At 40.4% G+C, this 27,518-nt stretch overlaps 1 protein-coding gene across 1 annotated transcript; it reads right to left on the bottom strand.

Annotated features, from left to right (window-relative positions):
* Window positions 1-496: 496 nt before the first annotated feature.
* On the bottom strand, window positions 497-27,518 carry LOC112858324 (placenta associated 8). Its single transcript, XM_086704698.1, has 5 exons — window positions 27,385-27,518; window positions 15,535-15,676; window positions 12,812-12,936; window positions 5,583-5,704; window positions 497-778 (listed from the first exon to the last, which is right to left on the bottom strand). Exons 2-4 carry the CDS (start codon window positions 15,644-15,646, stop codon window positions 5,600-5,602), a joined length of 342 nt encoding a protein of 113 aa, XP_086560824.1. The 5' UTR covers window positions 15,647-15,676; window positions 27,385-27,518; the 3' UTR covers window positions 497-778; window positions 5,583-5,599.

The following is a 27,518-nucleotide window of genomic DNA, read 5'->3' as shown; positions in this document are numbered from 1 at the left end:
AAAACTGGGAAAGTGAGATTTTCATCAGGGCAAAATGTTGCATGTGGAACATAGAGAGTAATAAATGTGAAAAAAATTCTTGCTTCACACATTTATCATCAATATTTAATCAAAATAGTCATACTGAATTTGATCACTGAATTTTTGTTACTTGTCCTGATACTTCATTTTCAAAAGAGAAAGAAAATCAACACAACGAACCCATCAGGTGTATGCAGCTGGGAAGCAGGACATAGAGTGTTGTTACTTTGTCAGCATTAATAATACTTATTGGGTAACATGATAAGGAGAAAAAGTATTAGTTAAATGTATTGTAAGTGTCTTATAATAGCTACCCATGGTCTTTCATTCTATCTCAAAGTTCTTAGATGAAAGAGAACCGAGTTACTGTGGACCAAACTCTCCTGTGAAGACACCAAACTACCAGAACAAAAGATGATATGGCCCTTAAAATGAACTAATGACCTAAAGACATTGACAGCAAGGAAGCATATAGTATCTTGTTAGTAAAATCTTTTATTTTGTTTATATATGAAATGTAGCACAAAATTCATAAGCCAGAAAATTTAATAATATGAAAGCAAGGAGAAGCTAAGCTGAACCATTTAGCAAAACTAAGCAAAAACATTCATTTAAAATAAATCAAAATTCCATTCTTTTATCCCATTGATTGTGATTAAGCATATCTGTCATATTTCATTTGCAAAAGGCAGAGAAGGATTCAAACTGAAGAGGTGTATGCCTGCTGGTTTTAGTTGCTTCAGTGAGAGCTTTTCACCTATAAGGGATACACAAAGAATAGGTTTGAGCTTCCTCAATCTACTTTTTAATTTTCAATAAACTTTAAATTTTAGAATTAATTTTTTTTTTTAACGTTTATTTACTTGAGAGACAAAGCATGAACGGGGGAGGGTCAGAGAGAGAGGGAGACACAGAATCAGAAGCAGACTCCAGGCTCTGAGCCATCAGCCCAGAGCCGGATGCGGGACTCGAACTCACGGACCGCGAGATCGTGACCCGAGCTGAAGTCGGACGCCCAACCGACTGAGCCACCCAGGCGCCCTAGAATTATTTTAGATTTACAGAAAAGTTGCAAAGATAGTACAGGGGGCTCTTACATCCCCTGCCCCTGTTTCCCTACCAGTTAACATCTTACTATGGTAGATTTGTTACAACTAATGAACCAACGTTGATACATAATATTATTAATAAAAGTATATACCTTAGCTAGATTTCTCAATTTCTACCTAATGTCTTTTTTCTGTTCCAGGATCCCATCTAGGACAGCACATTACATTCAGTTGTCATGTTTCCACAGGCTTCTCTAAACTGTGATTGTTTCTCGACTTTCTTTGCGATGGCCTTGACAGTTTAGACGAGATCTGGTCAGGTATTTTGCAGAATACCTATGCATCAGCTTGGATTTGGCCCATGTGTTTCTCCTGGTTAGACTGGAGTTACGGGGTTTTGAGAGAAGACCTCGAAGGTAGAGTGCCATTCTCATCACATCATTTCAAGGGGACATGCTATCAACATGACTTATCACTGATGAGGTTCACTTTGGTCACTTGGCTGAAGTAGTTCTGTCAGGTTTCTCCACTATAAGGCTACTCTTTTTTCCTCCTTTTCATATATACTCTTTGAAAGGAAGTTACTGTGCAAACCCATTCTTACGAGGTAGGAATTACACTCCATTGCCTTGAGGGAGGAACACATACATACATTGTTTGGAATTCTTCCGTACTTCTGGAAAATTCGTCTGCTCTCCCCCATTTATTTGTTTGTGTAATCATGTATTTATAGAAGTATGACTCATAGATATTTTATTTTGGCTATAATCTTTCCATTTATAATCTAATGCTACTTTACTTTGTTGCCTCAATTGTTCCAGTGTTCACAATTGGGAGCTTTTTCAGTTGTTTTTATGTCCCCTTGGTTTACCTACTTTTTTAAGTGTTTCTTTATTTATTTTGAGGGTGGGAGGGGCAGAGAGAGAATCCCAAGCAGGCTCCGCGTGGTCAGTGCAGAGCCCCACCTGGGGCTCGATCTAATGAATCGTGAGATCATGACCTGAGCCAAAATCAAGAGTCAGCAGGACGCTTAATCAACTGAGCCACCCATGTACCCCTTTTCAACCTATTCTTAACATAAATCATGTTCTTCTTTGATCTTTGTCTCTTGATTCTCCCATTTCAGGTGTTTGTATATCTAAAGATTCACTGTTGATGAATAATGTAGGGTCAAAGGTGATGCACCAGAGTCAAGACCACCAAGGTATTTTACCTCAAACCCACTGATTCAGTAAGATAATTTCTCTGGGGTTAAAAGAAATAGGTCAGATGTTAGGATTCATTATGTATGTGTGGGTATATATTTCATCCAACCTGTCTCATGTGTTTACTTAAATAAACAGTGTTAAACTGGTCTAATTCCACATGTTTGCTTCTGACCTCATCCTGTCCAGTTCGTGCTATATACCATTATCAGATTAATTCTTCTAAAGTATAGCTCTATTGATGTTACCCCCTTACATAAAGCCTACAGTAACTCCCCACTGCTTACCAAATCAAAGGCCAAATCATCAGCCCAGTTTTCAGTACATTAAATGCCATGGCCCAACTCACTTATAAGTCTTTCATTTCTCATTATTTTCCTACTTATATGTTCCTACCAAGTTGAGCGGACCTACACTCACAAAGATGTTTTCCCTTTTTTGCTTCTACAGTTTCACGAATGCTGCTGCTGATTAGAAGCAACATCCAGGGGTACCTGGGTGGCTCAGTGGGTTAAGCATCTGACTCTTGATTTCAGCTCAGGTCATGATCTCACAGTTCATGAGTTTGAGCCCCATGTGGGGCTCTGTGCTGTCAGCTTGGAGCCTGCTTGGGATTCTCTCTCTCTGACCCCCCCACCCTTCTCAAAATAAATAAATTAAAAAAAAATGCAACTGAGTGAAAATGCTGAAGAAAAAACAGAAAGGAGCCACATCCATTTTTATTAATTAAAGCCACATCTTGTGTCAGAAATTTCAATGTTTGTCCCATCTGATCCATTTTCATCCTTGTCTTCCCTGCTCTATGTTCTGGGAGGCTGACCTGTATATTACAGCCCCACTTTCCTGCCCTCTGCCTTCCTGTGGGTTCAGCCAGTGGGAAGCCTAGATGGGACATCAGAAAGTGAGATCAGGGTATTTTTTCTCTTGACTACTTCCTTCCTATGAGGTTGCCCCACGCTACTCCTGTCTTTCTAGTGAGAGGTTACTGTTCCTCTCAGGGCCGCCTTCTCCTTCTCATAGCTCACTCCTTTGGGTTTCAAGTAACTTCTCTTTCCTTGCCTCTCTGAGGCCTAGGGGTGGTATAGTTTAAAATTCTTTAATGTTTTTATTTATTTTTGAGAGAGAGACAGAGCACAAGCTGGGGAAGGGCAGAGAGAGAAGACATAGAATCCAAAGCAGGCTCTGAGCTGTCAGCAAAGAGCCTGAGGCGGGCCTCAAACCGGGGAACCACATGACCTGAGCTGAAGTTGGATGCTTAACCAACTGAGCCATCCAGGTGCCCCTAAGGGGTGATATAGTTTAACTGTTTCTAGCCTAGGTTCCAGCACCATCCCTGGTCATTTCCCTCTACCTTCCACCCACACCTTTATTGTAAGTAGTTTTCATTAAATCCTCGTACTATTACAATTTCAGTGCCATCTCTTTCCTGTTGTGACCTTGATATTCACTTTCACTTTAGAATAAAAAACCACTTCTTTCAAGAAACTTGCTCGCTTCTTTCTTTCTTTCTTTCTTTCTTTCTTTCTTTCTTTCTTTCTTTCTTTCTCTCGAGAGAGGGAGAGAGAATCCCAAACAGGCCCCGTTCTGTCAGCATGGAGCCCAACGCAGGGGCTCGAACTGATGAACATGACATCATCACCTGAGCTGAAACCAAGAGTCAGCTGCTCAACTGAGACATCCAGATGCCCCCAAGAAACTTTCATTTACACATGTCAGTAGAATATGATCTTTCCCTCCTCTGAACTTAAAATAGCACTTGGTCTAAAGTCATTAGTCAAACCTGTCATTTTATTTAAAGGCTATCTAATCCTTTCTTTTAGAGTATAAAGTCTTTAAAGACAAGGAGACCAGCTTATTTATTTTTGTTCCCCACAGGACCTACCAGTGTCCTGCATCATACTAGGTACTTGATACATTATCTGCTAAATAAATGATATTTTAAAATATATTCTCCATGAGTTATATTTGTTAACCTATACAGAGTTCGCATTCCCTTGAAAAAGAAAGTGACGTATTACTAAGAGTGGGAAAATTAACGTTTTTTCCCCCATACTCAAGATACATTCTATAGAGGACTGACAAAATCATGTTTATTTCTACTTTACTACATCTTCAATAGCTAATTCTGAGCATCCTGGAAAAATTAGTTGGAAATGAGTTGATTGATTGTCAGAAGTTCAGATTCTATATAGCATTTTCAAATATTCTATATTCTATAACCACCACTTTCAGGATTCACTTTTTCCAATAGGATTTTCCGACTTAAACTCACCTCATTATTGATAGATGCTTTATGCTGCAATCAATTCAAATATTACAAAGCATGTAATTTTCATTTGTTCTACTACTTTGTAGTTATTTACCAAGTTCTTTTGTCAATTTGTCTAAGTAGGGGGATTATTTTCTACTTTTTTTTGTATCTCACCACACTCTGTTATTTTACAAGTGGTAAGTTCTTCATTAATGGATCAAGAGAATTCTGAGAAGTCTAGAAAAGTCACCATCCCTTTATTTACTAAAATATGATTTCAAAACATAAAGCTATTGCTATAGACTGAATGTTTGTGCCCCCAGCAAAACTCATTTGTTGAAACCCTAACCCCCAGTGTGATGGTATTAGGAGGCAGACCCTCTGGGAGATAATTAGATTTAAAGAAGGTCATGAAGGTGAAGCCCCCACAATGGGATTACTGTCTTCATAAGAAAAGGGACCAGAGCTTGATCTCTTTCCACCATTTGAAGATACAGTGAGAATGTGGCCACCTGTAAGCTAGGAAGAGAGCCCCCACAGGAACTGAATTGGCCCACACCTTGATCTTGGACTTCCCAGCCTTCAGAACTGTGAGAAATAAGTTCTTGTGTAAACCACCCACCCTATGCTATATTGTTATGGTGGCCCAAGTAACGTAATACAGCTATTTTCTTCATAAGAGGAAACCAAGATCAATCTTTATGTGAAGATAACATTTGAAAGATGTAAAGAATTGTTATTATTGAATCATTACTCAAAATAATGCAAATTTACAAATCCCTTAATTATATATATTTTTTAAAACACAGTTTCTGGGGCGCCTGGGTGGCGCAGTCGGTTAAGCGTCCGGCTTCAGCCAGGTCACGATCTCGCGGTCCGTGAGTTCGAGCCCCGCATCGGGCTCTGGGCTGATGGCTCAGAGCCTGGAGCCTGTTTCCTATTCTATGTCTCCCTCTCTCTGCCCCTCCCCTGTTCATGCTCTGTCTCTCTCTGTCCCAAAAATAAATAAACGTTGAAAAAAAAATTAAAAAAAAAAAAAAACACAGTTTCTGGAACCTACCATTAGGTTTTTTTTAGAAAGTACGCATGGCTCTCCTTCTATTGATGTCTCTCTTGATTTGGCAAAGAGAACACTGAGGACAGCAATGGGTCACCAGGTAGTCATCACAAATGGATCCCTGGTTGAAAAGATAAAAGAAATAGAAATTAAAATCCACCTATTAGGAAGTTAGAACTTGTGGATTTTCAAGACACTTTGAAGAGAAGCAGAAGGAACTGATCCTTGGAATTCAGAGTTTGGATGGATACATTTGGGAAAATGTTAATTGATTTTTCCGTATAACTCCTCTTTTTATGACATCGAATGTTTTCCTATACTTTGTAATATTGAAAATAGAAGATATCAATCAACCAAACTGTAAGAGGAAAAAACAAAGAGTTTCAGAAAGTAAAATCTCAAAATTCTTGCTTCCCACACCCCATCCCTGTCTCAGGAAGCTATGTGAGGATACCTCCATCACAATGAGGGAGGAGACCTAGAAAGAGGAAGACGTGGGATATAAGAAACAGGAGCCTAACCCAGGAAAGAAGCTAATGAAATCTCCAGGCTCATGGTGAAGGAGAACCCAGGGTGAGATCTAAGCATCAGAAATGAAGAGCAACTAGCTCAAAGGGTAGTTTAAGTCAGGGAGTGATTTCATCAAGAAGATAAAAATGATAGAATGTCCAATGTGTTGAATGTGTTGAAAAGAAATTTAGAAAACTGGGAAAGAGTAGTTTTGGAGGTAAAGTCAGTGGAAAACTACTCGTGGCTAAGTGGAGAATTACTAATGAAAATGCCAAGAATTATTAAGACCAGGAAAAACAAAGTTTAATAGGAAAGGCAATCATAGTTCACTACATGACACAACTCTGAAGAGCTAACAGAAGTCTCATAATGTAAGTACCAAACATGGATTTAACCCAAATTACATATAACAATATTGGAAGGACCGGGATAGGGAGAGGGTGGAGAAGGAGAAGAAAGGGAAATAAATTCTCATCTTTCAGAGCGGAGGTCTATAGACAATGCCCCAAACTTAAAACTCAAAAAGTAGCAATACAGTCTATGATTTGGAGATACGGAGGGAAACACTCACAGAGTTCTGGGACTGAGGCAGTAGGGGAGAGAAGTTTGTGGACTACTGTTTTTCTTAACAAAAAGTAGATAACCTGGGGCAGCTGCTTGGCTCAATCGTTAAACGTCCGATCTTGATTTCAGCTCATGTCATGATCCTGTTCGTGAAACTGAGCCCTGAGTTGGGCTCTGCACTGACGGCATGGAGCCTGTTTGGGATTCTCTCTCCCTCTCTCTCTACCCCTCCCCCTCAAAATAAATAAATAAACTTAAAACAAAATTAGATAATCTAAAAAAACTATGTGCTTGCAGAGCTTTGGTAAGTAAATTAAAGCCAAACTAGAAAACAGGAGTGGGGTTATTTAGTGGGCCAGAAATTTTGAGTACTTTTTTGGAAATAGGAAGCAGATAGGATTACACTGATGGAGAAAGTAAAACAGAGGTAGGGAACCTGAAACCTAACAGGGTCACGGGCAGGGCATTTGATAAATAGCGAACTCAAAAACCTGGAAACTCAGGAAGAAGAACAGGCTGGGGAGCAGCACTGGGGCCAGTCCAGAGCCACCTGTTGTGGCTTTGCCCCGGGAGACAGCATGCAGATAACCTTAACAGAGGACTCTGATGTGGGCTTTGGGCCCTAGGAGAGGAGAGGGGGAAGTACTGGGGCCGTTCTTCACTTATCTTCCAAGAGATCAGATTCCCTAAGACACACTTAAACAAAGGGTAAACAAAAGGTAAAGATATGTTAGCACAGCAGAAAAATCTAAATTTCTCTCACTCATGGGATAGCCAATTGTTCTATGTTTGGTATTCACTGAATGTTTTTTTTTCTTTTTTTTAGTTCTTTTCTTCCTTTTGCTGCAGAGGTCTTTCCTGATTCCTTTCGTTCCCTTTAGACGTCCCACTAATTTTTATCCGATTAGTGATTTCCTTTCATTTTTTACCCACAACTTAAAATTATATTTATCTTGAGATTCATCCAGGTTTTTGTGTGTATCAATAATTCCTTTTCATTGCTGAGTAGTATTCCATTATATGGATATATCACACTTTGTTTATCCATTCACCTGCAGGGGGATATTTGGATTGTTTTTAGTTTGGGGCTGTTACAAGCAAAACTGCTCTGAACATTTGATAGAAGGTCTGGGTATGGATATAAATTTCCTTGGGTAAATATCCAGGAGTAAAATGGCTGGCTCAAATGGTAGGTGTGTTTAACTTTTTAAGAAAATGCCTTTATATTCCTACCAGCAGTGCATGTGAGTTTCAGTTCCTCCATATTTGCAATGCTGTGGTTTGGTCTGATTAATTTTAGTCATTCCCTTAGTTGTGTAGTGGTATCTCATTGTGGTTTTCATTTATGTTTCTCTAATGACTAATGATATTGAGCATCTTTTTTTTTTTTTTTTTAATTTTTTTTTCTTTTTTCTTTTTTTTTTTTTTTAATTTTTTTTTTTTTTTCAACGTTTATTTATTTTTGGGACAGAGAGAGACAGAGCATGAACGGGGGAGGGGCAGAGAGAGAGGGAGACACAGAATCGGAAACAGGCTCCAGGCTCTGAGCCATCAGCCCAGATGCCCCTGAGCATCTTTTTATGTGCGTATTTCCCATCCAAATATTTTCTTTTTCCACTAATTTTATTTTCATTGTGTTAAGAACACTTACCATGAGATCTATCCTCTTAACAAATTTTAAGAGTACATAACACAACTTGGATGGATCTCAAATAATCATGCTGAGTAAAAGAAGCTAGATAGAAGAGTATAGACTGTATAGTTCTATTATATAAAGCTGCAGAAAATGCAAACTATAGTGACAGAAAACATTGGCAGTTAGTTGGGGAAGAGAAGAGGGGAAAGAGGAAAGAATTACAAATGGGTATGAGTAAACTTTTGGAGGTGATGAATATGTTCACTGCCTTGATTGTGAGGATGGTTTCATGGGTCTGTATCGTGGGTATATAAACGTATCAAATCATACACTTTATATATATGCAGCTTATTATAAGTCAATTATACATCAATAAAGTTGCTTTTTTAAAAATGGAAAATAATTATGCATAGCTATCAATGTCATACAAAATAAAGTCTTTAGAATGCCTTATTCTTCCTCTTTCTTCCAATCTTCCAAATTTTTGTTAAAACCAAATAACTTTTACTTTCAGACTGTTATTTTTTTTAATGTTTATTTGTTTTTGAGAGAGAGAGAGACAGAGTGTGAGCAGGCAAGGGGTAGAGAGAGGGAGACACAGCATCTGAAGCAGGCTCCAAGCTCTGAGCTGTCAGCACAGAGCCCGACATGGGGCTCAAATTCACGAACCGTGAGATCATGACCTGAGCTCAAGTTGGACGCTTAACTGACTGAGCCACCCAGGCACCTCACTTTCAGACTGTTATTAATTTTTCAGACTCCTAAAGAGCATTAAGAAAATTTGATTATGCAAACTTAATACCCAAAAAACAAATAAATTAATGAAGAATTGGGCAAAAGACATGGATAGACGTTTTTCCAAAGAAGACATCCAGATGGCTAACAGACACATGAAAAAATGTTCAACATCACTCATCATCAAATCAAATATTTATCTAGTTTACCTAGAGAAATACAAATCAAAACCACAATGAGATACCACCTCACACCAGTCAGAATGACTAAAATTAACAACTCAGGCAATGACAGATGTTGGAGAGGATGCGGAAAAAGAGGAACCCTTTTGCACTGAGGGTGGGAATGCAAACTGGTGCAGCCACTCTGGAAAACAGTATGGAGCTTCCTCAAAAAATTAAAACTAGAACTACTCTATGACCCAGCAATTGCACTACTAGGTATTTATCCAAGGGATACAGGTATGCTGTTTCAAAGGGGCACATGCACCCCAATGTTTATAGCAGCACTATCAACAATAGCCGAAGTATAGAAAGAGCTCAAATGTCCATCGACAGATGAATGGATAAAGAAGATGTGGTATATATATACAATGGAGTATCACTCAGCAATCAAAAAGCGTGAACTCCTGCCATTTACAACAATGTGGATAGAGTTAGAGTGTATTATGCTAAGCGAGATTAGTCAAAGAAAGACAAATATCACATGACTTCACTCATATGTGGAATTTAAGATATAAAATAGATGAACATACGGGAAGGGAAGCAAAAAATAATATTAAAAAAAGGAGGGGGAGGGGTGCCTGGGTGGCTCCGTTGGTTGAACGTCCGACTTCGGCTCAGGTCATGTTCTTGAGGTTTGGGAGTTCGAGCCCTGCGTCGGGCTCTGTGCTGACAGCTCAGAGCCTGGAGCCTGCTTCGGACTCTGTGTCTCCTTCTCTCTCTACCCCTCCCCTGCTCTCACTCTGTCTCTCTCTCTCTCTCTCTCAAAAATAAATAAACATTAAAAAATTAAAAACAGGGGCGCCTGGGTGGCGCAGTCGGTTAAGCGTCCGACTTCAGCCAGGTCACGATCTCGCGGTCCGTGAGTTCGAGCCCCGCGTCAAGCTCTGGGCTGATGGCTCAGAGCTTGGAGCCTGTTTCCGATTCTGTGTCTCCCTCTCTCTCTGCCCCTCCCCCGTTCATGCTCTGTCTCTCTCTGTCCCCCAAAAAATAAATAAACGTTGAAAAAAAAATTAAAAACAAAATTAAAAACAAAAAGGAGGGGGACAAAACATAAGAGACTCTTGAATATGGAGAACAAATGGAGGGTTGGTGAAAGGGGTGTGGGTGGGGGGATGGCTAAAAGGGCAAGGGGCATTGAGGAAGACACTTGTTGGAATGAGCACTGGGTGTTATATGTAGGGGATGAATCATTAGATTCTACTCCTGAAATCATTCTTGCACTATATGCTAACTAACTTGGATGCAAACTAAAAAAAAGAGAAAAAAAAGAAAGTTTGATTATGGACTAAACCTTTAAATTTTTTTAATGTTTGTTTATTTTTGATAGAGACAGAGTGCGAGCAGGAGAGGGGCAGAGAGAGAGAGGGAGATGCAGAATCCCAAGCAAGCTCCAGGCTTTGAGCTATCAGCACAGAGCCGGACGTGGGGCTCGAACTCACGGAACACGAGATCATGACCTGAGTCAAGTCAGACACTGAGCCATCCAGGAACTGCTGATTATGGACTAAGCCTTTAAAACACTAGATAAACTTCATGTTAAACAATATAGCATAATTAAATAAAGCAATGCACAAAGGATATGTACACATAATTTATAGAAGAAATGCAAAAAGACAAAGAAGTTTAAAAAATTTGCTTGATCTTAACTAATAAAACTTAAACAACAATGAAATATCATTTTGCCTCTCTGATGGGAAAAAGGAAAAAAAATCCAGTATTGGGCACACATATAATGTTAATGGATTATAAATTGACATAATATTTTTGGAGGGATATTTGACAGTTTCACATTTTGAATGTACAGATACTGAGATCTATCAATCTAATCTCAGACACTATTCCACAAAAATACCAGTGCCTATACAGAAGCATATGTATTAACAACTATTTAATCTGTAATATTACTTAACTCTTCATCAGTAGGGAAGTGATTAAATAAATTATCTATATGGTGGAATACTATTAACACATTAAAAAGGCTCTGTATTACAGACATAAAGGGGGTCTACCAAATATTAAGTGGGAAAAAAAACAAGCTACAGTATGATATGACACCATTTAAAAAAATGTTTTTTAACGTTTATTTTATTTTTTGAGACAGAGAGAGACAGAGCATGAACGGTCGAGGGGCAGAGAGAGAGGGAGACACAGAATCGGAAGCAGGCTCCAGGCTCCGAGCCGTCAGCCCAGAGCCCGACGCGGGGCTCGAACTCACCGACCTCGAGATCGTGGCCTGAGCTGAAGTCGGACGCTTAACCGACTGAGCCACCCAGGCGTCCCAATATGACACCATTTTAAAAGATAAAAACAAATTAGAATAAAAGAGTCCCTCACCCCCCAAACTCCGTATGTCCACATCCATAGCTAGAGCTACATCTAATCTATATTTGTATGCTTTACTGGCATAGGGAAAAAACCTAAAAGAGAGTGCACACCAAATTATTAATAGGGTTTATCACTGAGTGGTGGAATTGTGTGTAAAGGGGTTAGATTTTCACGTTTTACTTCACACAGTTCAGTGTTTGAATTTGTCATAAAACTATGTATATAGCATATATTATTTTTGTGATAAAAAAACTAACAAATATTTTTAAATGAACAAATAAAATAATTTCAATGGAATAAAATAAGTTACTAAAGTATTCTGTTCATTTGTTCTTTGTGATGTTAATTTAATGTAGCAACTTGGCTAGGTCATGGTGCCCATATATTCTAGATGTTTCTGTGAAGGTTTTTTAGACAAGAGTCACATTTAAATCAGTAGATTTTGAGTAAAGCACATTATCCTCTGTAATGTGGATAGGCATCATCCAATCAGTTGAAGGCCTTAATAGAAAAAGATTGACCGCCCCAGAGCAAGAAGAAATTCTGCCAGCAAGTTGCCTTCAGACTTGAACTGCAACTCTTCCCAGCCTGCCAGCTTCCTCTGCGTTTTGGACTTGCCAACCCTCAAAGTTCTATGAATCAATTCCTTAAAATCTCTCTCTTTATTTTCATATAGATTTCTCTATGTCTATATCATCTATCTCTCCTTTTGGTTGTGTTTCTCTGGAAAGCCCTGACCAACACATTCTCCTATTACATAAAGTATAGCTTGTGGTAGAGTGGAATGTGTATGCATGGCAAGTTACAGTTGAATATTGACAACTTCTGCTGCTGGTGCGTATCTTTGGGCAAGTTACTCCACCTCTTAAAACTTGAAAGCCCTCATCTATAAAATGTGGACCTACTCACTTTACAGGGGTGGTGTAAGCATTCAGTGAGGTAACTATATGTAATGTACCTGGGGCTTGGTAAGCTCTGAATAATCCCCTTCCATTGTATGATATCCATACAAATGAGAGCTGCCTATGTTCTAGGGTCTTTAACAGAAACCTAGAAGGAGGTCACATACCCAAAGGATCTGTTGCCATAGCAACTGAATACAAGGTTGCACATGATGGGAAACACCTACCAATCAAATTCAGGTGATGGACACCATCAAATGGCTTCCAGGTTTAGAGCGATTATTTTGAGGGTGGGAGCATATGTGAATGACACAGTGTTGTAAGAGACTCACAGAGATGCCGTATCGGGTCCGGTAGAGAGTCCTCATTGCGACACTTGTTCCACACAGACAGCATTCATTCATGTCAGCTGCAACTTGACAAGCAAGGCACATGAAACAAAATGTGCCACAGAGACCTGGACACATGGAACCAGAGGCACAAGTTACTCCACTCTGTTCCCACCACGTTTGAAATTAGTTTGCTTTGACGAATGGCAGCCCCAATCGTGACTGGTGTTCATTCAGTATGGCTGGATGGGATGGGGATAAAGCTGGAGGACGAGGCAGGTTGGGGACTGGATGATGAAATGCGAGTGCTCGGAGTTGGTTATGAAAGTCATGAGGGACCACTGAAATATTTTAAGAAGGAAGAATGATTTGGTCAGGGTTGTAATTAAGAAATCCTGCCATGAAGCAATTAAGCTTATATTTAGAACTTGTAATTCATTTATTTGAGTCACAATACTAGGGGCTGGAAGATTTAAATATTCATCTCTAGAGTGTTTTAGGAATGTAGTCTTACTATTACTATGATTTGCAGATGTTGAACTAAAGTCTCAAGATGTGTAAGTCATCACCCCAGGTCATTCAGTAAGACAATGAGAGACAATGAACAAGACCACTGTTCCATTTTCTAGGTAAGTTTTTCTGTCTGTGCTTTTTTTTTTTTTTTTAAGGTTTATTCATTTTTCAGAGACAGAGCATGAGTGGGGGAGGGGCAGAGAGAGAGGGAGACATAGAATCTGAAACAGGCTCCAGGCTCTGAGCTGTCAGCACAGAGCCCAACATGGGTCCCAAACTCACAGAGGGCAAGATCATGACCTGAGCTGAAGTTGGATGCCTAACCAACTGAGCCACCCAGGTGCCCCTCTCTCTGCGCTTTTTTTTTTTTTTTTTTTTTTTTTTTTTAAATTTTTTTTCAACGTTTTTATTTATTTTTGGGACAGAGAGAGACAGAGCGTGAACGGGGGAGGGGCAGAGAGAGAGGGAGACACAGAATCGGAAACAGGCTCCAGGCTCTGAGCCATCAGCCCAGAGCCCGACGCGGGGCTCGAACTCACGGACCGCGAGATCGTGACCTGGCTGAAGTCGGACGCTTAACCGACTGCGCCACCCAGGCGCCCCCTCTCTGCGCTTTTTAATGTACAGTTGACCCTTGGACAATGCAGGGGTTTGGGGCCCCAACCCCCTGCACAATCAAAAATCTGCATGTAACTTAAAAACATTTTTTTAACGTTTATTTATTTTTGAGAGGGAGAGAGAGACAGACAGATCATGAGAACAGGAGGGAGGGGCAGAGAAGGAGGAAGACACAGAATCCAAAACAGGCTGCAGGCTCTGAGCTGTCAGCCCAGAGCCTGACGTGGGGCTTGAACTCAGGAACGGTGAGATCAGGACCTGAGCCAAAGTCAGACACTTAACCAACTGAGCCACCCAAGCACCCCTGTGTGTAGCTTTTGAATTCCCCCAAACTTAATTACTAATAGCCTACTATTGCCTTACTTATAACAAACAGTTGATTAATACATAATTTATATGTTATATGTATTATATACTATATTCTTACAATAAAGTAAGCTAGAGAAAAGAAAATGTTAAGAAAAGCATAGGAAGAGAAAACACTGTTATAGTACTATCCGGTAAAAAAAACTGCATATACGTGAACCACACAGTTCAAACCTAGGTTGTTCAGGACTCAACTTGATTCCAAATTTCAATTTCACTGGTAAGTTAAAGGTTAATGTATTTTCTTTCCTTGTCTCAGAACACTATGTAGACTTGAGGCAGGCAAATAAACCCCAGAGAAAATTTTTTTTTGTAGGCAGGTTTGTTTGTTTCTTTGTTGGTGTTGAGAACTAAGTTCTTTGACATCTAACATCCCCCACCCCCGCCAAACCTACTTTCCCCCAACTTTACTTAGAGAGATCTCACAAAAAGAAAACAAAGCAGAGTCAGAGATTCTTTCTAAAGGCAGAAGCTGGCTGCCTTTAGAATTCTGTATTCTCAGGTATATAAAAAACCTAAATATAGAAATTAAAATAATTCTTTTCTGAGCTCATGTTGAAATCATGGATGAGTAATACCCCTTGTGTACTGGGCACAATGTAGCTATAAAGTAATGAGTTTATATATAACAAAAACAGTCCTTTTTCTTTTCTTTTCTTTTTTAAATCAAGTTAAACTGGAAGTGTGTCTTTTAAATTAATGTCTGGTCCATTTATAATCATTTGACCATATCCACTCATTGTGAGAATCATCAGCTTTGTTACTGTTATCTTAACCCCAGAACTTATTTTAGAAGTAAGACTGGGGCGCCTGGGTGGCTCAGTAGTTTGGGCGTCTGACTTCGGCTCAGGTCATGATCTCACGGTTTGTGAGTTCGAGCCCTGAGTCAGGCTCTGTGCTGACAGCTCAGAGCCTGGAGCCTGCTTCGGATTCTGTGTCTCCCTCTCGCTCTGCCTCTCCCCACTTGTGCTCTGTCTCTCTTTCTCTCAAAAATAAATAAAATGTAAAAAACAAATAAGAAGTAAGACTATTGTTTCATGTGCTGGAGAAAAATTAACTTATAATCAGCACAAGCCTTTTTTCTTAACTTACCATTCATTGCCTGACATGCCAGGTGCTCTGTAATAAGCCAGGAACCTTTACTACACAGTAAGGGAGGGATGAGGGAAGGCTTTGGCCTTTGATCATTCACCCCCATGGCAATTACAGGGGAATTTCTTAGCACTTACAGACTCCACAGTCGCTGAAGCAATCACACAGGCCTGTCTGCCAGTTGGGGTTCTGGGGTACAGGACCATATCCAGGCTGAGTCACAATGACCATTGGTGACTGAGCTTGCATTTTCGATGCAGGGTCTGAAATAGCAGTGGTCTGAAAAGGAAAAAGTTGGTGTAAGTAGTCAAGTTCGCTCATGGAAACCTGTTTTGGTGCATTCTACTTCAAAGGCGGGCGTGACAATTTAGATTAAGTTGCTTGCTGACATTTTTGATAGATTGAGAGGTTTTTTTTTAATGGTTTATTTTTACTTGAGAGAAAGAGAGAGAGAGAGAGAGAGAGAGAGAGAGGGGGAGACAGGATCTGAAGGCGGCTCTGTGCTGACAGCAGAGAGCCTGATGTGAGGCTTGAACTCATGAACTGTGAGACCATGCCCTGAGCTGAAGTCAGACGCTTAACCAACTCAGCCACCCAGGCACATAATAAAGTTTTTATTTAAATTCTCTTTAGTGAACATACAGGGTAATATTGGTTTCAGGTATAGAATTTAATGATTTATTGCTTACATATAACACCCAGTGCTCATCACAACAAACCCATCGCCCATCACCCACTTAATGCATCCCCTGCCCACCTCCCTCCATCCTGGCTGATCTTTGAAGAAGATAATTTCTATCTCTGCCCCCCAGAGGATGGAGGCCCCTGGGGGAAGGAATTGCCTGAACTGGACAAAGGAACAATTGCTTCTCTTGGAGTAAGGGAGCAAAACAGGGTTATTGGTACTGTTTTTAGACAGGTACCTTGTATCTACCCAAGACGGGAACAAATGACCAACTTATAATCATTGTCAGAAGTAGTGAATTGCAGAACACAGTAGGCTTCTCTAAAATTGCACCACCAGCCTAAGCTTTTGTGTGCACACACATCCTTCCCCTCTCGTTTCTTTTATATGTTCCCTTTTGTTTTGAATTTATTTCTGATTAGCAGCTGTAAAGGAAAACCTCCCCTGTTTTCTGTCTACCCACAGAATAGTCCACTTCTACTCACCAAACGTGTGGTATTTTTTCCCACACCAAGCAATTCTGCAATACCAGCTCAAATGTCCTACAGTTCAACTCAATTCTGACATCTTTTACAGGAGATAGCCTCAGATCCCACAGGTATGGGCTCATTTAACAAGTCACTTACAGGGGCGCCTGGGTGGCGCAGTCGGTTGAGTGTCCGACTTCAACCAGGTCACGATCTCGCGGTCCGTGAGTTCAAGCCCCGCGTCGGGCTCTGGGCTGATGGCTCAGAGCCTGGAGCCTGTTTCCGATTCTGTGTCTCTCTCTCTCTCTGCCCCTCCCCCGTTCATGCTCTGTCTCTCTCTGTCCCAAAAATACATAAACGTTGAAAAAAAATTAAAAAAAAAAAAAAAGTCACTTACCAAAAAAAAAAAAAAAAGAATGAAGATAATCTCTATTAATTCATAGAGAATGATTTCCGGGATATACTGTTAAATGAAAAAAGCAATGTACAAAAGAGTATCTGTCATTTGACATCCTTTATGTAAGAAATAAAGGAATATATTGGGGCGCCTGGGTGGCTCAGTCAGTTAAGCATCCGACTTCGGCTCAGGTCATGATCTTGCAGTTTGTGGGTTCGAACCCTGGGTCAGGCTCTGTGCTGACAGCTGGGAGCCTGGAGCCTGCTTCAGATTCTGTGTCTCCCTCTCTCTTTGCCCCTCCCATGCTCATGCTCTCTCTCTCTCTGTTTTTCAATAATAAATAAACATTAAAATTAAAAAAAATTGAAATAAAGGAATATATAGAAAACATACATATACAATAAGAATTACAGAAGGAATAAACCAGAAATGAATAGATGTGTTATGCTCAGAGTAAATGGGGTGAAAAGAATGGGAGAATGGAAATGGAATGGTAGGGATGGGGTGACATCAATCATCATGAGGAAGTCACCAGCTAACTAAGTTGAGCCTACTGGAAGACAAAGGGGAGTCAAAACAGGAGAGGTAGGGGGCGCCTGGGTGGCTCAGTTGGTTGAGCGTCCGACTTTGGCTCAGGTCATGATCTCACAGTCTGTGAGTTCGAGCCCGATATCGAGCTCTGTGCTGATGGCTCAGAGCCTGGAGCCTGCTTCCGATTCTGTGTCTCCCTCTCTCTCTGCCCCTTCCCTGCTCATGCTCTGTCTCTCTCTGTCTCAAAAATAAATAAAAACATTAAGAAAAAAATATTAAAAAAAAAAAAACAGGAGAGGTAGGGCTAGAGTCCACCACCATGGGAAGAGTCCATTCTGGTTTTTTTTTAAATGTTTATTTATTTATTTTTGAGATAGAGAGAGAGAGAGAGAGAGAGAGAGAGAGAGAGGAAGACAGAGAATGCCAAGCAAGCCTCCGTGCTGTCAGCACAGAGCTTGACACGGGGCTTGAATTCAAGAATCATGAGACTGTGACCTGAGCCCAAGCCAGATGCTTAATTGACTGAGCCACCCAGATGCCCCTGTATTATAATTAATGTTAGAACCACATTGAAAGGAGTGGGGAAGAAAAAGGTAACCATAACATCTTCAGAAATCAGTGTTTTGACTATGTAATGTAAGACTAAAGGTAAAAAGAACAAATATTTATACCCTAGTTAGTAAAGTTGTTTTTCATAAGAGTATGGGTTAGCAATTCTGCAATTTCTTTATATATATATATATATATATCCATGATGGGCTTGAATAAATAAATATATTTGTGGATAATGAGGTTGAGGTTTTTTTACTATCAGAGAAAGAAATTATAAATAAGGAAAGGAGGAGGGCTATTATGAATCCTGTGTGGTTGGATAGGAACCAGGGGTACAAGCTCATGATTATTTACACACACACACACACACACACACACACACACACACACACACACACACACAGATATAGATACCTAATATCACTTATTATATCTCTCACGCCCAAATCTTCATTTCAAAATGCCATTTTCCAACAAAAACGAGCCAGAGTTCATTGGAGAAATGGCTGATTCCAGGGCTAGGGCAGGGAAAGTACAACAGAAAACTGGAACATCTTGTTGCAGGACCAAAAGGCAAAAAAGGGTTCAAGAATGGATTAGAGACAGGACCTCAGAGCCCATCTGATGGCTCTTGCAGTGGCCAAATCTGGGACAATTTCAGCAATGTTAATAAACCAAAATAACTATCCCATAATTCCACTCTGATATAAATAAAAGGATACATTTTAAAATGAGGGGGAAGGTATAGTGCTTTTTTATGGTAGAATTCCCATTAATGAATGTAGAAGGAATAATGGAGATACAAGATCACCAACTGGCAAACACCACAGTGATAATGTTGAAGGCAAGACTCATAGGTGGATGCTAACACTAGTACGCATTGAAAGTATGATGAGAAATAAGATATTTACATGGTCTCAAAGTATATCCCCCAAAGCTACTTACTAATTATAAAGAAGAAAATGGCATCTTTATAGTGGAGAAATTTGGCAGACACACTACCTTAGCCAAGTAATCAAAATTAATATTATCAGTAATGGGACATATTGACATCATGTATTTGTTTATTATCATGCACTGAAGGACACAGCATCATTTCTGTGTTATTTTACCAAAAATACATACTCAGAATCCACTCATGATGAAGTATCAAGACAAACACAGAGGGAGGGATATTCTACCATATATCTGGCCAGTCCTCTTTAAAAGTGTCAAGATCATGAAAAACAGGTGGAAGGGGACTAAGGAGACATGGGGACCAGATGCATTTTGGGACCCCAAAATGAATCCTGGAACATAAAAGGACTGTCAATGCTCTCCAACCAGAGATCATGAAGAACACAACTCTAGTTGGACAAGTTGAGTTTATTCCTTATAGCAGGGGAGAAGGCACCCCACGGGGACTGTAGGGTGTCTGAGTAACAGGGCATTAGAAGACACTTCAGTTGGGTAGTTTTGGAAAAGGATCAAGGAAATGGAGGTGATCCAGAAAGTGTAATACAATTCTATGAGTGGGCATATTAATAAATCTTATCTACAGGGAGCACTGACTAGTGCAAGGCTACCCCCTGCAATTGGTAAAGCAGCAGCAATCATTCTTATTAGCCAGGAAAGGAAGACATTTGGCATGTTGAGGCTTGGATAATGTTTAAAGTTCAAATATGTGTTCAAATATGATTATGGAATGCTAGTGTTTTTATCTTGATCCATCACGATTACAGACTAGCCTTACCTGACATGAATACTCTGTGAAATTGTTGACGTGTGAGAGAAAAACATGAAGACCTAGTGTGAGTGACAGCAGGGATGGACCTTGAGGGTATTATGCTAAGTGAGATAAGTCGGACAGAGAAACACAAATATTGTATGATCTCCCTTATACATGGAATCTAAAAATCAACCAACCAGGCGCACCTGGGTGGCTCAGCATGGAGCCTGCTTGTGATTCTCTCTTTCTGCCCCTCCCACCATCTCTCTTTCTATTTCTTTTTCTCTCTCCCTCTCTCTCAAAAATAAATAAACATTTAAAACCAACCAACCAAACCAACTTCACAGATGCACAGAACAGATTGGTGGTTGCAGAGGGGAGGAATGGGGAGTGGAAGAAATGGGGGAAGGTGGTAAAAATGTACAAACTTTAGTTGTAAAGTAAGTCCTGGGGATGCATTGTATAGCATGGTGATTACAGTTAATAATACCACATTGTATATTTGGAAGTTGTTAAGAGAATAAATCTTTAAAGTTATCATTAAAAAAGGGGGCACCTGGATGGCTCAGTTGGCTAAGTGTCTGATTGTGGCTCAGGTCATGATCTCATGGTTCATGAGTTTGAGCCCTGCGTGGGGCTCTGTGCTGACAGCTTGGAGCCTGGAGCCTGCTTCAGATTCTGTGTGTCCCTTTCTCTCTGCCCCTCCCCCATTCACGCTCTGTCTCTCTCTCTCTCTTTCTCTCTCTCTCGAAAACAAATTTTTAAAGTTCTCATTAAAAAAGATTTGTAACTATGTGTGGTCATATGTTAACTAGACCTATTGTGGTGAACATTTCACAATATATACAAATATTGAATCATCATGTTGTAGACCGGAAACTAATATAGTGTGAAGGCCAGGCCAGCTTGCAGCAATAGCAAGCCTGGCAGCACCAGGCACCTGGGGCCACCTGGGTGACAAGGACTGCTTTTCTCTCCTCTGGGACATTAGTAGGATGACTAGTAAAATCAGGATAAGATCTGTAGATTAATTAGTTAATAGCAGTTTATCAACATCAATTTTCTAGTTTCAATATTTATGCTAGGCTATGAAGAACCAGGAAAACTGGGTAAAGGGTATACAGGGGTTCAATATGTGTTTTACAAAAAAAAAAGCTTCATTGAGATATATTTTATGTACCATAAAATTCACTCATTTAAAATGTATAGTTCAGCTATTTTGGCATATCCATAGTTGCACAGCCATTACTATAACCTAATTTTAGAATATTTTTATCACACACCTCTTAAAAATCTGCCCATATCCATTAGCAGTTACCCCCCACTTCCCTTCACTTCACTCAGCTCCAAACAATCTCTAACCTGTCTCTATTGGTTTGCTTATTCTAGATGTTTCATGTAAGTGGAACCATAGACTATAGTAGTCCTCCTTATCTGTGATTTTAGGTACCCATGGTCAACCAAAGTCTGGCAGCAGAGCATCCTCCTTCTGAACTATGGTCAAGTCAATGATAGTCAAATGCCTAAGTCATTCACCTCACTTTATCTCATCACATAAGTTTTTTTTTTATCATCTGAAGAAGAGTGAGTACAGTATAAGAACATTTTGAGAGACGATGTTCACATAACTTTTATTATAGTATATTGTCATAATTATTCTATTTCCTTATTATTGTTTTTAATGTCTTACTGTCCCTAATTTATAAGTTAAACTTTATCATAGGTATGTATGCATAAGAAAAAAACATAGCATATATAAGGTTTGGTACTATCTGCAATTTCAGGCGTCCACTGGGGGTCTTAAAACATATCCCTGGGGATATAGAAGACTGTGTATGTCTTTTGTGACCAACTTCCTTTGATTAGCATAATGTTTTCAAGGTTCGTCTCGGTTCTAGTATGTATCAGTACTTCTTTATTGCTTAATAATATTCTATTATGTAGATACACCATTTTGTGTTTATCCATTCATTAGTTGATGGGCATTTAGGATGTTTCTACTCTTTGATTATCAATGAATAATGCTGTTAGATCACTATTCGTGTATGGGTTTTTGTGTGGACATTTGTTTTGCATTTCTATTGGGTATATACTTAGAATTTGAACTTCTGGATCAAAATGGTAACTCCATATTTAGCATTTTGGAAGGCAGCTATGTTCACCACTGTGCTACTGACCTAGGTATAGCATTTTGAAGACTTGCTTCAAACTGTTTTCCCAAATGGCTGTATTTTGTGCGAGGGTTACAATTATTGCACATCCTGGTCAAAGTTTGTTATTGTCTGTCTTTCTGTGGGCTATTTTTGCAACATTTCTCATAAATCTAAAATTATCAAAATATAGCAAAACAAAACATAAAAAAGAATACGGGAAGAGGGGAGCCCCATGGGATTTACAGTGAAAATATAAAAACAATCTGTTACAAATGCTGTAAAAATATATTCCTAAATTCAAGTAATGCATAAAGTAAATACAGCCATTATAAAATTGTTGAATTTCCCTCCCTTATTCTTAGGAACTATTCTAAAGAATTTCCCTTTTTTGTATAAAATACCGTAAACTGCATCCAGAATAGTTGAAACTTGTTTTAAATTTCCCTTAATAAAGATACATTAAAGATACATTCAAGTGGTTTTTGGTTTTGATTTTTGCTTTATAAAAAAAAAAAAATACCATAATGGCCTTTTACTGCTGTTTGGCAATAAAGGAGAGACTAGCGATTGTGGATGTCAAAGAAAACAACGTGAAGGAATGTTGTAGTAAGTAAACACAAACCCCTGGGGGCTGATCATGGGGGGGGGGGTTGTTATTTGCTGGTGTCCACGTGGGGAGGAGTCGTCTATCTTGAAGTGATGGAATTTAGTGAACCATCTGGCTGTGCTCGCCTCCCTTCAAGGGAGGAGGTAAAGGAGGTGGAGAGCAGGTCGGTGTCAGGCTGAACCAAGCTGTCAAACCCTCCCTGCCCGTCAGCAGCACCTGTTTTTTCTTTAGAGCAAACAGCCCACCTGGCCCCAGTTGCGATCCACGGGCGAGGTGGCCTCCCCGGATGCGGGGGCAGGCTGGCTTCAGCTCTGCCGTGCGGAGTGTGGGGTGGGCTTCTCATCTGGTCTGCCCCCCCACCCCAACCCCGCCACCAAGGATGGTGAGTGCGAGCTGCAGTGTTCCTGCCAGAGAGGAAGGTGTTTTCCAACCCACATTCAGCCTTCTGCTATCTTTGGTTAGGTGCCGGGCTGTCTCCCCTGCCTGTGCCTCCAAATTCTCCAGGGCAACCCGCCACCGTCCCACGGGCAGGGTTGGCCGCCGTGAGGGGCCGACCGCTCCAGGCATCTGCCCCTCGGGGCCGTGGGGAGGGTCCGCGAAGCTGGGACCCGCTGGTTTCTCCAGCTGGACGCGGCGAGACGCACTGGACAAAAGGAGCGCGGCGGTCAGGAAGCGCCTGGAGGAGACAGCGGCTGGGCATTCGCGGAGCCGCAGAACCAGCGGTCCAGCACAAGGGGGGGGGGGGACTGGAACAGGTGCTCCAGCGGCCCCCTTCACCGGCAGCCAGCCGGCCGCCCCGCGTGCCCCAATCACCCAGTCTCACTAGGCATTTACATACATTTAGAAACGTTTTCATCAGCTGGTGTGGGTTGATCAGCTTCCTTCTGATCAGGAAGGAAGACAGAAAGAAACACGCCTCGCTGATTTTAACGCCTATTAGGTGGGCCCCAGATTCTACTACCGGTGCACTTGCCCATTTTTTATCTTAATGGGCAGCAATCGCAGCTCTCTGAACAATTTCCTTCTGGCAATCTCATGAAAAAGCAAGTAATTTCAATTCTTTCCTTTCAGGTGCTCACCCTTTCACAACAATTAGCTTGACTTTGGGAAAGGTAAGCCTCCAGTGTGGAATGGAAGCTCTACAAGGGCAGGGAATTCTGTGGTCTGTTTTCGCTGATGTACTTCAAAAGTTTAGTATGGGGCCTGGCACACAGTAGGTGCCCTCTAACATTCCCACTACCACGTTCTCTTAATCCCCATCTTGCTGAGGCAATGCGTGATGCCAGTTGGAGATGGTGGGCATCAGACACTGGCTAATGCCTGCCAAAGCAATGGCCCTTCTTCGCAGGACCCTTTAGACTGCCAGAGTATGAAGACTCAGTTTTTCCCTATATCCCAAACTCCAGTACTAAAATGATAGAAGCCAAATTTGGGCGTGATAGCTTCCTACATTTGGGGAAGAAGAGGCATTGCAGGGAATATTTAAAAAAATGCATATGTGTATATAGATGATATAGATACAGATATAGATATAGCTATAGATATATGGTATTTCAGTAATCAAATATCAGAAAAATATAAGAGGCTATACCACGAAGTGTGTCTGGTTATCTCTGGGTACTTGACTGATAGATTTTTTTTTTTTTTACTTTTATCTTTATAAATTCGTGTATTGCCTAAATAATTACAATGAACACTTATTTCTATTTATTTCTATTTATTTATTCATTCATTCATTCATTCATTCATTCATTAAAAGAGAAGTCCTGGGGAACTTTTTAAAGAAATGTTTATTTATTTATTTATTTAGAGAGAGATTGAGATAGAGCATGAGCAGGTGGCAGGGGACAGAGAGAGAGAAGGGGACAAGAGAATCCCAAGCAGGCTGCAGAGCCTGATGTGGGGCTTAAACCCACAAACCATGAAATCATGACCGAGTTGAAATCAAGAGTTGGAAGCTTAACTGACCGAGCCACCCAGGTGCCCCCATTTACTTCTTTTATAACTAACACAGGAAATACCCAGTTTGGAAACAAAAAACAAACACTGTGATTTAAAAAAATTGTAAAGGGGTCATGCCGATTATCCTAGAGCCGTTTGTATGTTTTTTTTCCTTAGCCCCCAGCCGATGTCTGGCACACAACTGGCATTCAATAAATACCAGGTGAGTGAGTGAATGTTTCCACAACCTCTCTCAGAGGAAAAACATGTTCATGTAACCCGCTTATCTTTTAAGAAGTCTGCATTGTGATTTTAACATAGTAACAGTAATCTGAAAATTACAGAGTAAAAATTTGTTTGCAATTATAGAATTGTCCTTCCCTTCACCTGTCTTCACTCAGTGTATACTATACGTGTTTATGAATTCCAATTGGCTGCTATTAGCCCTTTTAGCAGCATAAGGTCTGAACATTCTGGAGTGAAGTCCAACCAGTGTATTCATTATGTAGCAAACAGCTTCATCCAAAATATCCCTATGCTGACTGCCTCTTAATTTGTGCAAAAATTTACTTTCTCAGTTTAGTGGCGGAAACAGTCTTCAGCACACCCAAGTTTTAGGTTTGTTTCTTTCACTACTTTTGACTTCCTCTTTTAAATATGGGAAATTGTGGGAGGCCAGGTGCTTCCGTGGACTTTAGCGCCGATAACTGAGCCTCAAGAGATTTCTCCTGTTACTCAAAGAAGTTTCTGCTGAAGGTTACCTACAGGAGTGAGGAAGGCTGCTCTATCCAGCCCAGCCCAGAAGAGTAGTGCTAGAAGGAACCAGTGTCCCAGACATTCATCTGATCTATTTAGCTAACTTTCAAAAGGGTTTTGTAAACTCTCACGTGAGATTTCTTACTCAAGGAAATACCCTCCTTGAAAGTTATAAAACTGAGAGGAGAAAGCAAACACACTCTTACACAGCTCTGTGGTTCAAAGATCATTTCAAAAGTCTAGAGAACTTTAAGTTGCAATAAAATGTAAAACGGTAACAAATGCAAAGCCTCCCCAGGGGCTACAAATCTCTTTGCTTCAGCCTTAAGTATCTAACAGTGTTTAACCCTAGCCATTCAAGATCAGAAATCAACAGTATTTGGGGTGGGGGAGGTGGTGGTGATAACAAAAGACAACTTTCTTGAAATCTCTCTAGTGCCAGTAACCTTGCTAAGAATTTCTGGGACCTTATCTACAACAAGCCTGTCTCCCCAGTTCAGTGGTCCTCAATGCTTACTGGGCGTAAAAAACACTTGGAGACCTTGATTACCAGGTAGAATTCTGGGCATTAGCCTCAAAAATTGTTATTCGGGTAGGATGGGCTGGGATGGAGGAATTGTACTGAGCACCCTCAGGGCTGCTGCCCCTGTGCCAAAAGGTGGCCCTTTTGGGTAGACACAACTAGGTGAGAATTAGGAAAATAGTACCCATTTCTCCAGGCAGATACAGCCTATGCCAGGGCCTCCAGCTTGCCCGAGGCTCCCTCCTAGCCCCACTCCTCCTCTGCTGTCTGCCTGTGCAGAACCCTGGCATCGTGGGAGATTACAGTGCTAGTGGCTTTGCAGAGCACACTTTGCAAGCCGTGGCCCCGGGCTTTTTCATTTCTCTTCTGTTACAAATCCAGTCTAATTCGGCAAGCATTTATCGGGCACCCAATGTATGTAAAGTGTTGTGTTAGATCTGGTGGGGACCGAGGAGATGTCTGTAGTTCTTCTCCACGGCCAGCGGCTCTGCCCGTCACTGAGTAACCACATAGCTGTTTTGTTTTGTGCCATCTTTGATCCCACAGGATCAGAGAGGGAAGGAAAATGCCACTCAGGAAAAAGAAAAAATGGGGGCAGGAGGAATTGAAAAGGGAATCTTGGTGCACAAGTTTTGAAGAGACTACAAGTCCTTTCTTTAGAATGACCTCAATGCCAGGAAACCTTGCAGAGTTTGGCTCACATTTTGAACATCCTAATTTCACCAATTAGTCTTAGTTACAACTCACCATATACCTGTCTCCTCCGCCTTGGAACACCTCGCTCTTGAGAAGACAGCCTATCACCTTATTAATATTAGCCAATAGCGTTAATATGTTACATTAATCCCATTAACATTAGTCAATCCAGGGACTAAGTACATTGCCTAGATTTTCCTCTTCTTCCTAGTGTTTACTGGTGTTAAATTTTGATTTTTTCACCTTTTTTTAAGCTTTTATTTTTAAGTAATCTCTACCCCTAACGTCAGGCTTACACTCACAACCCCGAGATCAAGAGTTGCATACTCCACCGACTGAGCCAGCCAGGCACCCTGATTTTTTTCACTTCAATTGAAACATTTTCATTTCATAATCTCTCACCTCATTAGCTGTCAAATGTAAGATGAGAAAGGTAACATTTCTAAACATATAAATGAAGCACCAGAATTTAATTTTGAAGCATTCTAGTCTGTTTTCTTACTTTCATGCTAAAAATTCAAGGATTCTCATGATTCGTTAGCTAGATCCAAAAAATTCCGTTTCCGATTTCTAGTATTTTAAATGGACAGATCAAGTAAAATATTTGCAAAGCACAAAGAGATTAGACCAGCACAAGTAAACATGCATACGTATTAACACAAAGAATGAAATTAACGATCAGGTTAGTAAGCACAATATCCAGGATGTGTTTAATGTTGATGAAGATACAAGGCTAACTTAACACTACTCTGAAAAGCATGGCATGTAACACATGCTTGGCACATACTTGTTGAATTTGACTAAATTTTAACCAAGTAGATAAGAAAACATTGGTCTTTCAGCTGAATCTCAAATTACAGCATGCTAGAAATAAAATACTTTTAAATCGAATACTTTTAAAAAACCTGCCCTACTCCCCCCCGAGTGCTAAGATAAACGTTTAAAGAATTGCTTAATTTTAGAGTACTTACAGTTAAGAAATAGGTTCTGAGCAGGAAGTGTCTTGTGGCTTGGGAGCGAATCTCACTAGAAGAGAAAGATATGTGGAGACAGAGAAGTAAGTGTGTTTCTATTGCAGCACATAGTACAACGAACTGATTCAGAG

The sequence above is a fragment of the Puma concolor genome, chromosome B1 (genome assembly GCF_028749965.1).
Source record: "Puma concolor isolate L17-30 chromosome B1, mPumCon1.1.hap2, whole genome shotgun sequence".
NCBI classification, from domain to species: Eukaryota; Metazoa; Chordata; class Mammalia; order Carnivora; family Felidae; genus Puma; species Puma concolor.
This window is presented reverse-complemented; position numbering and strand designations above follow the sequence as displayed.

Excerpts from the sequence above, each read along its gene's own strand:
- LOC112858324 (XM_086704698.1), bottom strand. The coding sequence starts at position 15,646 with ATGCAAGCTCAGTCACCAATGGTCATTGTGACTCAGCCTGGATATGGT. Across the intron at positions 12,937-15,534 it reads CTTCAGCGACTGTGGAGTCT|GTCTCTGTGGCACATTTTGT; the intron begins GTAAGTGCTAAG and ends CCATGTGTCCAG. Across the intron at positions 5,705-12,811 it reads GGACCCGATACGGCATCTCT|GGATCCATTTGTGATGACTA; the intron begins GTGAGTCTCTTA and ends CTTTTCAACCAG.